The 13,754-nt window shown below is 43.9% G+C and overlaps 2 protein-coding genes across 6 annotated transcripts in view; one reads left to right on the plus strand and one right to left on the minus strand.

Annotated features, from left to right (window-relative positions):
- Positions 1 to 5,444, plus strand: part of MIA3 (MIA SH3 domain ER export factor 3) — a 29,866-nt gene extending 24,422 nt beyond the window's left edge. For 3 of the 5 annotated variants that reach the window (XM_054399277.1, XM_054399280.1, XM_054399281.1), the window contains 11 exons: positions 1,325 to 1,426; positions 1,527 to 1,587; positions 1,716 to 1,751; positions 1,842 to 1,909; positions 2,451 to 2,548; positions 2,661 to 2,792; positions 2,997 to 3,065; positions 3,193 to 3,263; positions 3,403 to 3,474; positions 4,108 to 4,264; positions 4,650 to 5,444. In XM_054399277.1, coding sequence (XP_054255252.1) covers positions 1,325 to 1,426; positions 1,527 to 1,587; positions 1,716 to 1,751; positions 1,842 to 1,909; positions 2,451 to 2,548; positions 2,661 to 2,792; positions 2,997 to 3,065; positions 3,193 to 3,263; positions 3,403 to 3,474; positions 4,108 to 4,264; positions 4,650 to 4,975 — 1,192 coding nt within the window. In that variant the 3' untranslated portion in view covers positions 4,976 to 5,444. The remainder of the gene's footprint in view (positions 1 to 1,324; positions 1,427 to 1,526; positions 1,588 to 1,715; positions 1,752 to 1,841; positions 1,910 to 2,450; positions 2,549 to 2,660; positions 2,793 to 2,996; positions 3,066 to 3,192; positions 3,264 to 3,402; positions 3,475 to 4,107; positions 4,265 to 4,649) is intronic. The other 2 variants (XM_054399278.1, XM_054399279.1) reach the window with 2 other exon arrangements.
- A 3,011-nt stretch (positions 5,445 to 8,455) lies between these two features.
- Positions 8,456 to 13,754, minus strand: part of AIDA (axin interactor, dorsalization associated) — a 31,629-nt gene continuing 26,330 nt past the window's right edge. The window contains exons 7-10 of the mRNA XM_054395421.1: positions 12,543 to 12,665; positions 11,385 to 11,507; positions 9,701 to 9,818; positions 8,456 to 8,815 (exon numbers count right to left, since the gene is read on the minus strand). Coding sequence (XP_054251396.1) covers positions 8,719 to 8,815; positions 9,701 to 9,818; positions 11,385 to 11,507; positions 12,543 to 12,665 — 461 coding nt within the window. The 3' untranslated portion in view covers positions 8,456 to 8,718. The remainder of the gene's footprint in view (positions 8,816 to 9,700; positions 9,819 to 11,384; positions 11,508 to 12,542; positions 12,666 to 13,754) is intronic.

The raw sequence follows: 13,754 nt of genomic DNA on the forward strand, positions 1-13,754 counted from the left end.
CTTTACTTACTGAAATGTCTGTAATACCCATCTTAGTTTTGTGGGGAAAATTTGAGATGGGGATTTGGGGACATTTTCAGGTAAATTGTGTAGGAAAACAGAAATTCTGCTGGAAAAAGCAACTGAAAGTTCTGAGGTTCAAGGGTGTGGGTTGGGGGAAGCAGAGGGTTGGAACAAGCTGAGGACCAGAGGCTAGATAGCACCTCAGCAGTGAAACTCCCTGACCTCATAACTACAAGATCCAGGTGTGGTAAATGCATAAGGGAGAGATGAAGGATAGAACATCTTTCAAGGAAAACTTCCTCTGGACCTCTCTTAAGGTTTTCAGTTCCTTCCAGAACTTCCTAGACCTTACACTGCCTGTTAATACTTCAAGATTAAAATGAAGGACTTCCTGCAAGTATTTTTTTTTTGTAATTTTTCTGAAAACTGTTTCCATGTGTAGCCATGGAAGGGGATTATCTTGAAGTGGCTATTAGTGACACAGTTACTACTAGTTTAATGGTTCCATTTTGGTGGGATAGCTCTTGTAGGCTGTGAACAGCTTATGGACTTAAATACTTCCAGAAAAATGTCAAAAATGAAATAGTAGTGAACCATGAGGGCATAAAAGGACCCTTGAAATTTGCTATGTAATAAATTGCTGTGGAAAACACTTTAAAAAAAGCTTCTTTCCACACAGTTGATCATTATTGAATCTGTTTGTCACATAGCCCTTAAATTCTTCCCCATGAGTGTGGTGAGGTACTGGAACAGGTTGCCCAGAGAAATTCTGGTGCTCCAAGCCTGACAGTGTTCAAAGCAAGGTTGGATGGGGCCTTGAGCAAGCAGGAGGTATCCCTGTCCATGGCAAGGGGGTTGGAACTAGATGATCTTTAAGGTCCCTTCCAACCCAAACCGTTCTATGATTCCCCCTTTCTCAGTACACCTTCACTTCTTGGTTTAAAACCCTGGTGAGATGTCAGTTCTGCAGATTGCTTTATTTTTACCTTTTGTAAAGCTGGATCTCCATCAGTCACAGTGGTAAGTATGCTACAGGGTGCCAAAAGAAGATGAACTGTCTGCAGTTGTTAAACTCTGACAGATCTTTAGGTACTCACAGAACTTCCCAATCCTTAATTTTCAGGTTTTATAAACAGAGATTGTCCATTGGTTTGAAAAGACAGTATTTGTCTGATTTGCTTCAAAAAATGTTTTTATTCTCTGTATTCTTGCCCATTATGATAGATGCTGATATCACTGTTGGTAGCAGAGGAACACCTTGTATTTGAGTTGCAGGTGGAGAATGGTGGAATACATGGTGCTTCTTTTTTCCCTGATACAGAAAACTAACCCAGGAGGAGTATGAGCGCCAGGAGAAGGAGCAGAAGTTGTCTGCTGCAGATGAAAAAGCTGTGCTGGCCATCGAGGAAGTGAAAGTTTACAAGTAACCTCAGTTCCTGAAGTCTGTTGTTTTCCTTTATTTCAGCTATGGAAGAAGTCATTTAAATTTCTCTCTTTCCCCTCTTTTTTCTTTTTTTGTACAGGCAAAGGATCCAAGAAATGGAAGATGAATTGCAAAAAACAGAGAGATCTTACAAAAACCAGGTAAAGTTCTTGCTTGCTGTTGGTTGTGTCACCTTTTACTGCACCATTCCAGTGCTCTGTAGTGAGTTACTGGAGAGATAGTGGCTTGTCCAACACGGAACACACTAAAATACTTCTTTTCTTCTCAGATTGCTGCTCATGAGAAAAAGGCACATGACAATTGGGTAAGGATGCTTATCCTTTTTGAAGCAAACAATTTGTATTTGACCTCAGGTTGGTGCAGCTAATGCAGTTGGCAAAATTTTCCCTAACAGATCCTTGCCCGCGCTGCTGAGAGAGCTCTGTCTAAAGAAAAAAGAGAAGCAGCCAACCTGAGACAAAAGTGAGTGCAGTACAGAGTGGTTTTATTGCTCTTTGAACATGCTGCTGGATGACTGGGAGGGGAGTTCAAGCAGGGCAAGTGTCTGTGCTTTAAATCATAGGATTGTTTGGGTTGGGAAAGAACTCTAAGATCACTGAATCCAACCATCAACCAAAGACCACCATGGCCATTAAACCATGTCCCAAAGTGCCATGTCTGCATGTTTCTTGGATGCCCCCAGGGATGGTGACTCCACCACCGCTCTGGGCAGCCTGTTCCAATGCCTGACCACTCTTGCAGTAAAGAAATGCTTCCAAATCTCCAACCTAAACCTCATCTGGCACGATTTCAGGTCACTTCCTCTCATTTCATGTGCAGGATGTGTTTGAGTTAGGAATTTTCAACTGGTATTAAACAGTTTTGATAGTTAAAGTAAGATTTCTTGGTGAAAACTGCAACATTTTGCCATGCAGTTTGCCTTGTTACATTTTATAACAAATATAACTGACATGTAGTATTTGAATAATTAAAAATATTATGTTTTTTCTTTTTTTCAAACTAGATTAATAGATGTAAACCTAAAACTCAGCATGCTTCAAAGACCATTAATTGTAAAGCCAACTCCAGGCAGACCCAATCGCCAAGTCCCACCACGACAAGGTAAATGCTGCTGTTTCTCCCAACCGTTTTGTCTTTGAATCAGTAAACCCTAAAACATGGCTCTGATAAATTGTAGAAAAGTAGATCAAGTATTTTTTCCTCTTTGGCATAGGGCCCTTGAGCAGGGATGGCTCTTTTGGCCCATCACCTGTGAGTGGAGGAAATCCATCACCCACGCAGATGATAGACGTTCCTGCTCGACCCCTTTCCGCTCCTCGAAGGGAAGGCTCAAGAGGTGAATTTGGTAAGCAGTGAAGCTTTCCTTCTGATAACCATCTCTTACACTACAAACCCAGGAGCACTGAGGTCCAGTCTTGGTTCTAGGGATAATGTTAAGTATTGATACCTGCTTTATTAATACACAGGTGAGTCATTGTTTTTTTAAGAAAACTAGAAATAGCTCAGGCAGGTGTTGATTGGAGTCTCTGGGGTTCTTGTTTCCCTCAAGGTTCAGTGGTAGATGGTCCCCCTGCTCCACGAAGGCCACCAGAGTTACCTGGAAGGATGTCTCTTCCTGGTAAGTTATGTGGACTTCAACCATCTGCAACTTACTCAGTTTTGCTTTCAATTCAGAAATGCAATTTAAAAGCCATGTTCCTTACCCCAGCCATGGTAAGACTTGGCATTTGTGGCTGTCTTTGCAGACCTTGGGCCTGCTGTAGCATCCCTGCTTGTGCCAAGAACCTCCTCCCCTTCCACAGGAGTGGATGGAGTGGTAAGCTGAAAAAAACCCAACCTTCAGGAATCATTGAGTACATGATTCACTGTATTTCCTGCTGCTCCTTTAACTGTATCATGTTCTGTCTTGTCCACATTCTGTCACTATCCTTACTTGCTGTCAAAAAAAAACAAAGCAGCCCTCTCCCCAAGAGTCTGAAGCCCCTTGTGTAACCACTGCTGCTTCACCTTCTGTTGAACCAGTTACAGTGAGTATTCACAGGCTGCATATGGTGTTAGTCTGCTTTGATGGAGAGGAGTGTAACAGGCTGGGTGCTCTGAGCTGCCAAGTAACAAACTGCAACACTAACCAAGGGCTGGTACCTCTGCCTCACAGTGGTTGTCTAACAGTTGCTCTCTGGGTTTTATGGAACTAAGGAAACAAATCTTTTTGGTTAAGGCCGGCAGACAAAAAGCTTTTGAGTGACTACAACACTAATCCCAGGAAGCTGACTTACCTCTGGTGTTAAAGCACAATTCCATCTGTAATTCAAGGTGCCAGGCCTTTGCCAAAGGGGTGTCCACCAAGGACACTTCAAAAGGGATTGAATTTTTCTTTAGTACAGCTCTAGCTGAAGGAAATTTGTCATCTCAGAAGGTACACCAAGCATTCACTCCTAGGTACTGCAGGTGGTGCACTGGGTGAAGGGACAGTGATGGTGCAGTAACTTTCCCCTTTTTCTCCTCATTAAGGTGTTTTGAGGTGTGTTGTGTCCTGGTTGTGTGGTTTTGGTTTTTACTTTTCCACCTCTTGCTCTTTGGGTGAATGGTTGTGGTGTTCAGCAGTGTCAGTACTTCTGTGATGGAGTGAGTAACACTGAAAATAACCTCATCTCCCACAGGCTAATGCTATTCCCAAAGGTCCACCTTCTTTCCCTGGGACACCTATCATGACCTCCCCAGCAATGGGACCTCCACTTCCACCACCAGTTCGCTATGGACCGCCGCCAGCTGCTCTCCGTGGGCACTTTGGGCCTCGACCTCTTCCTGTGCCCCTAGGTACAGTTGCATTGCCATGTGCTGAACCTGCCCCACTGTGCTTCTCAGCAGCCTGCTGCAGAACTGAGATCTGCCACCTGTTAGCATGGCAGATACTTCCCCACACTTCCTGGGGTCGAGCTGTCTTGCTCAGTAAGCTTGGACAGGTGGAATTTTTCAAGCCTCTTTCATGCTAAGCGATGAAGGAGGCATTTTTCCTCATTTAGTCTAAACTGGAAACCAGCAGCCAAGTCACTACAAACTAATTCACAGACTCTGAGGTCTGCATGTGACAGTGACCCACACCAGAGCTGCTCCAAAAAATGAAGAACACATCAGAACCTTCTTCACCGTTTACTTTGCAGCAAGATTTCATTTAACTCCCTGTGTTTTCCTTTCCTTCTAGTTCGTGGTGCTCCCTTGCCACCTCCAGCCACAAGAGATTTCTTACCTGGCCCACCCTTAGGAATGAGAGATCTGCCTCCTGGCCCACTACCCCCTCCTCCAGATCCAAGAGGCTATGGACGTGGGCACCCTCCTTTTCAACCCCTAGGTCCTCCTGGCCCAAGAGATTATCCTCCAGGCCCACAGGTCCCTCCACCTGGTTCCAGAGACTATATACCTTCTCCTAACAGAGACTTGCCTCCATCAGGACCTAGAGACTACCCTGCAGGCCCTCCACCACCACCAGGCTCAAAGGACTACACACAACCACCAGTGCAGAAACCCTAACTGCAGCCTCTGGTCAGCAGCTCAAAGGAATGGACCCCAGTGCACTTCCTGCAGTCAGGATTTTAGGAAATGGCTCTCTCCTTGAAGCCACTTGTCTCATTTCAGTATATTGCAGCTTTTGCAGGATCAATTTTTATCCAATTGCTACAGATGTGCATTTATGATCACCTTAAACTCATCCATCCTCTTGGGCTGCAAGAACCTTCTTCTTGTGATGGACTTGAACCTCCTCTAAACGTGCAATAGAAAGGAAGTACCTGTGTGGCTAGTTTGAATTAAATGTAGCCTCTGTAACCAGTTGGTGAATTAACTGATTTCGTGAAAAATGTAAATCAAATCATTTCCTGTGGAAATAATTTTTAAGTAAAATGCTATCTTACCTGCCTTCTCCATCACATCATTGAGCTGAAGTTACTGTAGGCCAGGGGTTTACATGAGGACTGGGACGTAGTGGTGTTTGGGTTTTTTGGTTGGGTTTTTTTTTTTTTTTTTTTATAAGATGTCTGGTCAGAGATCAGAAGCACAAATGACACTGTACTCAAAGGAGATTTACAATAAAAAGCAAAACTCCTTTTGCTAAATCATGAAGGCTTTGTTTCAGTGCCAGTTTTTGTTTGGTGACTGAATCAGAGAAGGCCAGGGTGAGGAAGTGAATTGAGGTGGAATGACTGCTGTAAGATTGGGTGGGTTACCTTCATGCTGAACCACATCATGAGGATCATGTGGAGGGATGCAACCCTTGAGAAGTACTTAGCAGTGGAGGTGAATGCATTTGGAATCCAAACTCAAAAGACTGGCTCATAACATGAAATACAAGGTTTGAGAGCTGAGTGCTTATTTTAGCCTGGATGGCTTTTTAGCTTCCTTAGCAGTAAGGAAGCTCTATTGTGACAGCCTTTTTCACATCACTAAGCAGAGCAGGGGTGTGTATTCCATAGGAACCAGTATTGCTTTAACTTCATTTGCAGGCACAAGCCACCAGGGAGCGCTGTAAGCACCCCTACGCTGGTAGATGCTCAGGGAAGGCTGAGGGCAAGTGCTAGCACAGGGCTGAGGACAGAGCATTTGGCAGAGCAGGCCTCTTACCTAGACACAAAGGTTTTTTCAAAAGTGCTCTGTACCCAAGTGAAGGAAAAAATGGAAAATGAGGAATAATAAAAAACCCCTACTGCAATGCCATTACAGCTTTACTGCCAGAGGACAAGCAGCCATGAAACTCACCCTCTAGGTGTTACATTCTTACAGTACAAGCATCAAGCTTTAGCTTTTAGAGGAAAGACAAAGACAGAACATCACTGAAGCATAAAACAATACATTGAGCTTCTAGGGGGGGAAGTAGTGCGGTGAAAGACAGTTCACAGAAAAAAACTGCAAAGGAGAGAAGCAACTTTAAAAATAGTATTTCACACTCTACAGCCATGAATTCACCATTTGTTAAATACAAAGCTCCACTTGCGTATTTAACCAAAACTACTCTGAAGATGACATTTCCGATCACGGGAGTTCAGAGAGATGGGGACAGGCTGGGGAGGAGTCAAGCAGCTGACACGAGGGCTGTAGTTCAGTTGGGTAGTGACCAATGACATAAACAGCAATGAACGTTTGAGGTCTCCAAGCTCACGTTCTTCGCCAACACCAAGCTCTGGGATGGTTGGTGTCTCCTCCCCACCCCAACCAGTATTAACAACTTGAAGCCAGATGGGAGCACCAGGCTGGGGTGCTGTGAGGCACAGCAGGGACATTGCTGATACCACCAGATGCAGGAGGATGGCAGAGCTGGCACAGGGCCCCAGGACTGTCCTCTGCTGAGCAAGACCAGCTGCTGCAGGGGTGCTGGGTGTTATGGATTCTGAGAAGGTGAGGGAGAGACTTGAGCCAAGTGGGGACCATTGGCAGTTAACACAACTATTGACCCAATACCCCAACTATTGACTTGCAGCTGTAGACTAAAGCTTTGCTCCATCCTCTGGCAGAGGTCAAAGGATGACTGACTTAAGAATGTATGTGTCCTCCTTTGGTCTGGCACCCAGAAGGCTGCACTCCAAGGTATTTCCATAACTGACAGTGATACCTTTTCAGGGCTTGATATTCACTGCAGCAGATGAAATACCTCGGGGGTGTCAGAAAGACCCGTAAACAGGAAAATTTCAATTGCACTTTTTTTCCCCCCCTTCCAACAGGTAGTGGAATTTGAGGAAATGATGTGGTAACACCTAAATAACGTCATCTCCAGTTGCACCAGAACAGAGGGAAGGTGAGAAGATTAGGACATTGGAAAACAGCTCTTTATCCTAATCAATATGGGAAAGCCAATCATGCTGAACTCCTGCCTTTGGACAGACAAACATCATGAGGAACAGTAACACCCCTTCCCTTAAAGCCTAAATTAACATCTTGGGGTTACATGACAGAAAAGAGGAAGTGGTGATACATCAGCACCCAGACTGCTTAAAATAAACCTAATAGTGACACTATTTTGGGAGCTGGGTTTCGTTAGCATAGCAGAGGAGTATTTAGGCACTAGGTTAGATATGCAAGAAGTATATCAAACTTAAAAGTATTGTATTAAATATCCACACAAATATAGGAAAGATTGGACTGGGTTCTACTTCTGTCCCTTTATTAGGTCAAAAGATGAATGTGAGCGTGTCATAAGCCAATGTCCTGCAGCTTATTACACACCAAATAAAAAATATAGAAAATAAAGGATAATCCTATCTACTTACATAAAAAAGGTAATTTTTAGAGTAAGTTTCCAGACTTGCACAAAATATGTAGAAAACTGCAGACAATCAGTTTCCCTAAGAACAGCAGTTTCATGTAAAAGGTGGGTCCAACCTGCTAGCCAGATCTACTTTACCAAAAGCTCTGGAAAATTGATGCTTGGAACGCTGAGGGGCATGCCTTTGCTGTCACTAAAATGGCACAGTAAGCCACCACCACATGGATGAAGCCCTGGAGAAAGCCTCTCTGCGTCCCACTCCCACCTTTGCAAATCACTCTGGGACAAGGTACAGAAAAATCAGCTCTATTGAGGAATAACAGCAAGGTAAAGGATTGTAACAGGCATTGTGTCCAAAACTCGGTACGAGTGGATCAGGCAAGGCTGTTAAAATCGTAGTTCAATGTTCTCATCTGCACTTCTCCTCCTCCTGGCCTGACCAAAGCAGAACAGCTGACTGAGGAGCTCTTTTGTAGCCATCCTGCTTGACCCAGCACCCTCCTCTCTCTCTCTCAATCACTTGCAGCACCTCAAGCTTCTTCCCATCCCACTTCATCTTTCTCCTGGTCTCCTGCCACCCAGCCCACTAGAGAGGACTCTGAAATGCAGATGAGAGGAACTACAATAGTAGGCCTGTCACGTCTTTATTGCTACAAGTCTGGCAAAGGGGCAGTCTCAATCCTTGGGTGGAGCCTGAGGCAAAAAAGGTAGGTAGGAATGGTTAAGAGGGAAAAAAAAAAAACAAACAAACAACAAAAAACATGATGAACAGCAAAATTAGGAAAAGCAGTCAACATATTTCAGGGCTCTCAGAAAAACCTCTAGCTGGAAAGTACTGAAATAATCTTGCACTTGAATGAGAGGCTTGCCTCTGCCCCTGGAGCAGTGCTGTGCAGCGTGTGATGGTCCCGTCTGACCTACTGGCATCAATACAGGTGTTCTCCCGCCCCTCCAAGGCTAAGGCTACTACACACAGCTACCATGACTGGTGGTTCAGTTCACAGAAATCTCACAGCTAGGGTCACTCCTTGTGCAGCGTTTGATGGAGGTGAAGGTAAAGTGGTTTCTTGGTCAACAGCTGCAATTTCTTCCTTTTAAAGTCAGTGGGTTTTTTGTACCTGTAACCACAAGACAGTAAAGTTACTCCCTGTGCTAGTAACAGTGGTGCAGGAAGATGGAAGCCTACTACAAAGCTTGTCCTGATCCCCATCCTCTTTACAATATTTCTGACAAGGCTTACTGGAAGCAACAACGATTTACAGGAAGAAACTCGAACCCCCTGTTTTCTCTGGATTATTATTTTAACAAAGATTTCAATTTATAAATGAACGCAAGGTTTCTGTAAGGAGAATTCCCAATATAATACTTTGGATTGCAGGAGAGGCACTGCCAGTTACTCAGTACTTCAGAAGCACTCCAGCTAGCACAGACTGAGCAGTCATCCTAGAAATGCCCAGAACTGCAGGATTCACCCTCTTCCTGGAAACAAAACCCCAAAAGCCTCACTCAGAGCTTCCCTACCCACAATGAGGGTAGGTGCACATCATAACCACTGCAGCATGCCTGGCTCATCTATTTCAAGCAGGAAGACCAACCCTTGGAAATGTTCACAACATCCAGTACAACATCAGTATCTTGTGTCTCAATGCAGATTTCCTTGAGAGAAGTTCCATACCAAAACCTTGTGTGAGTTGATTTTGGCTATTTGTTTTCTAAAATACAGGTCAAAATTAACAAGTCCCCCACACAGAATTTGTTAACCTATACAAAGTCTAGTTACAAACAGCAGGCTCTTCGGCAAGAGTTGTTTTTGAGGAGGGTCTCTAGCAATTTCATTTGCCTAAAATGATTTTCTTTTCCCTTCTCTATTTAAAAATAGTTTTTTTCCTTAGGGAACTCAGTCTAATGAGCCTAAGAAACCTTCCTTGATGCAAACAAGCCACACATTGTAACTGAGAACTAGTTCATTTCTTCTGCCTCTGACATAATTGCAAGTCACTTACAGTTCTATGACAATTGCCCCAGGTTTAATTTCATCCATCTCCATGAAAGCAAAGCACTTGGTGCTAGTAAACCTCTTCTTAGGTTTGTAGTGTTTGAATTCAAAGAAAATAGCTGCACCTAGAGGGGAAAATGGTTTAGCAGAAACATTAGCAAAGACAGCAGTTATCTGAGAGCTTCTCTACTGCTAAGCTGCTCTACAGACTTTGGAGGGAATTCTCTCCATCACATCCTCACAGGTAAGCTCAGGCAGCGTGGGTTAGATGAGCAGACAGTGAGGTGGACTGAGAATTGGCTGAACAACAGAGCTCAGAGGGTTGTGATCAGTGGTGCACTTCAGCTGGAGGCCTGTAGCTAGTGATGTTCCCAGGGTCAGTACTGGGTCCAATCTTGTTCAACAAACTCATCAGTGATCTGGGCGAGGGACTGAGTGTACCCTCTGCAAGTTTGCTGATGACACAAACCTGAGAGGAGTGGCTGACACACCTGAAGGCTGTGCTGCCATTCAGTGAGACCTGAACACACTGGAGAGTTGGGCAGGGGTGAACCTCATGAAGTTCAACAAGGGTAAGTATAGAGTCCTACACCTGGGGAAAAACAGCCCATGCACCAGTACAGGTGAGGAGATGACCTGCTGGCAAGCAGCTCAGTGGAGGAGTACGTGGGGAGAGCTCTAGTGGACAACAAGTTCACCATGAGTCAGCAGTGTGCTCCTGTGGCAGAAAAGGTCACTGGGTCTCCTGTGGTGCGTTCAGAAGAATGTGGCCAGCAGGTTAAGGGAGGTTTTCCTCCTCTTCTATTTTGCCCTAGTAAGACCACATTTGGAGTACTGTGTCCACTTCTGAGCTTCCCAGTTCAAGAGAGACACAGAACCACTGGAGAACGTCCAATGGAGGGCCACAAAGATGATTAGGGGACTGGAGCATCTCTGAGCGACCTAGGGCTGTTTAACCTGGAGAAGACTGAGAGGATCCTATCAATGCTTATAAATCTCTAAAGGGTAGAGATTTATAGGAAGATGGGTCCAGACTCCTTTCACTGATCTCCAGTGACAGGACAAAGGGCAATGGATACAAACTAGAACACAGGAGGTTTCACTTGAACTTTCTTTCCTGTGAAGGTGCTAGAACACTGGCCAGGCTGTCCAGAGAGGTTGTGGAGACTACTTCTCTGGAGACTTTCAAGACCCATCTAGATGTGTTCCTCTGTGACCTGCAGTAGGTGGCCCTGCTTTGGCACGGAGGTTGGACTTGATTTCTGGGGGGCCCCTTCCAACCACTACCATTCAGCAATTCTCTGCTCTCCAGCATGCCTGTTACTTACTCAAAAGCTATACCATGTTCTTACAATGCTCACCACACTCTTGTGCTTGTGCTCCTCACTCAATTATTCATATGCAGGTAACAGTTTGCCCAATGTCTACGAAGATGATAAAGCAGCTCAGTACCTCTGTAGTAGAGCAAACTGCTGCAATTTTATCTATCTTCATTCCTCTCTTGTCTGCAAGTCATCACAATGACTGATTTGAAAGAGGTAGGATGCAAAATTCTATTTTTATCCTTGTCTAGATCTTGAGCCCTGCAGCAACAGCAGCTCAGGCACAGCCCATTTATTAGAGCAGAAGCAGCCTAGAGCCAACACTTGCAAAGCTCCTGGGCCCTGTTTCAGGTCTCTGCCACCACATACCTTTTGTTAGTTTCTCAATGTGTTTCTGAATCTCAATGTCCACGTTAAAATGGACATATGTGTCCTCCTTCCTCAAGGCCACAGGAGTATCTTGCACAGGAGTCAGATCTATCCCATTCAAATCTGCAGGAAAGAAAATAATAAAAAAAAAAAAAATCACATCAGAATGCAAGAAGCTTCTCTGATTTAAGAGATTTATGAACCACTCCTAATACTGACCCAAAAAAAAAAAAAAAAGAGTTAAGGCACACTTGATCACACATCTAACAAGTATTTTATTTCTATGTTAGGTACCCAATGCTACATCTAAAGAGGACATGTACAAGAGCTCTGTCACACCTGAAAGTCACTGAAGGCTGTTGACTCAGCTATAAATTTTAATATAACAAACGATAGAAACAACAAAAAAGTAATCATATGCCTCAAAAGACTAAAGATAAGCAGAAGTCAAGCAGGGCAGATCAAGGGTAAGCAGTTCAGATTATAAGGGCTTCCTGCTAAGAAATGAAATATGGGGGAGAGGCAGATGCTCCCACTAGAAGGAGTCTCAACACCAAAAATCTCTGCCTCAAACCATCTGAAATGGTGAGAACAGGCAAAGAGGTTCTTACAGATCCATGGAGGCTTTCAGAGGGCAAGGCTGTCAGCCCACCAGCCTTTGGCAGAAATATTTCACTACCAAGGCTAAAACATATTTCATTTATCTTGCAAGCTATACTTCAAACCCATTGTTCTAAACACTAAGCCTTCGTAAGGTGATCTTTGTTTTAGCAAAACTTTAGTTTAGTGAATGGAATCAGTGGGCTGTGGTTCACCTCCAGAAAGCCCAGACACCCCTCTGTTAGGGAGTCCAAAGAGATCTGTACTCAAGTAAGCTGAAGCAGCTGGAATAGAGGAGTACAGTCTTTCAGCTCCCAGCATGTCTTCTCCAGAGATTCAGCTCCCAGTTATTGCCCAATTCCAGAATTTTCCCAGCCTTGGTTAAAACAGAAGCCTTAAGTCCACCACAGGAAATGCAAGTACCAACACATGTTTTTAGCCAGCAGGTTGGGAAAAAAATAAAGAAAAAAAAATCAATAGAGTTTTCAGAGAACATTCTTTCTCTCTCTCTCTCTCTCTCCAAATTAGAAATGAGGAGCCAGGAAAAGAAACCCTTACCCTTTACACTGACTGTGATGTAAGGATCAATGCACTGCCCAGCATCTTTCAGACCAATTTTCTCTATGTTGATAGTGAGTAATGTCATCCCGGGTTCAGATGGCAATCTGGGTAATAAAGTACCTGGAGGAAGCAAAGCACATTATTCACCCCTTCTGTCACCTTACAGCAGAGGCCTTGCTTACCCCCCCTTCATCTCTCAAAGACGTTCATCTCCTTAGGGAGCTCAAAGCCCAAGGATTCATATCCCAGCAGCACTACGCAGAGGTCTGTGCGCACAGACACCATTTGAGAGATTTCAAAGCCCACACCAAAAAAACCCAGAGCTGCCTCAAGGTAAGTGAATCCATTAAAAAAAAATAATAATGCCATAAAAACAGAGAAGAGCTTTGTTTAAAGTGTTCTTTCTTGCTCTCATGCAGAGTAACTCACTCAAGGAACTCACTTTATGTCATTACATTTGGAAGGCTGGATTCAGTCTGCAGCTGCAAGACATTCAGATACTTTCAGGAGTCCCACCCCATTGAACATGACTTGGCTTCATGTGGAACATTTAGACAGAGAGAATAAGGAGGAAAAGAACATTGTTGTTAATCCCACTGGACAACAGGGAACCAGAAGAGAGATTCTTAATTATCTAAGTTCTATTTAACCTCAACATAAAGGGAAAATAAATAGTGTTTGTATCCCCTAAGTTCCCTTCTGCATTAAGCAAGGAGTTTCCTGCTCTATATCAAAACCATTTAGCAGTAAAAGTTCATGGCCACTGTAAATAAATGAATCCTCACAGTGCTGAGGAAGACAGTGCAGCCAGAAATCCAAAAGAAATCCAAACTGTTCAGATTCACTAAAAGCCAGGAGGGACATTCTGCCATCAACAATGGAATAGGTTTCCTCACACTGATTTTAGTGAAAACAAGCAGGCTTCAAGCCTCTTTCCAGTATTAGATGAGTAAGCACCAAGACAGAAAATGCCTAGACCTAAGGGCAGGTTTGATTTAAAGTTTTGATTTTCTAATTTAAAAAAAAAGAAAATGTTATTCCAAGGCTTGAGGTCTAAACAAAGTAATAGTTTCCTTTGGCAAGTCCAACACAGGTTTTCCTTGATACTTTTTTCCTCTTGATCTGCTTGAGGAGCTGGAGAACCAAGATGGTTTTGTCCTATTAGAGCGACTGTTTATGCCAGAGGGAACCATGTATTGTGCTCTTAGA

This window comes from Indicator indicator, chromosome 2 (assembly GCF_027791375.1).
Source record: "Indicator indicator isolate 239-I01 chromosome 2, UM_Iind_1.1, whole genome shotgun sequence".
NCBI classification, from domain to species: Eukaryota; Metazoa; Chordata; class Aves; order Piciformes; family Indicatoridae; genus Indicator; species Indicator indicator.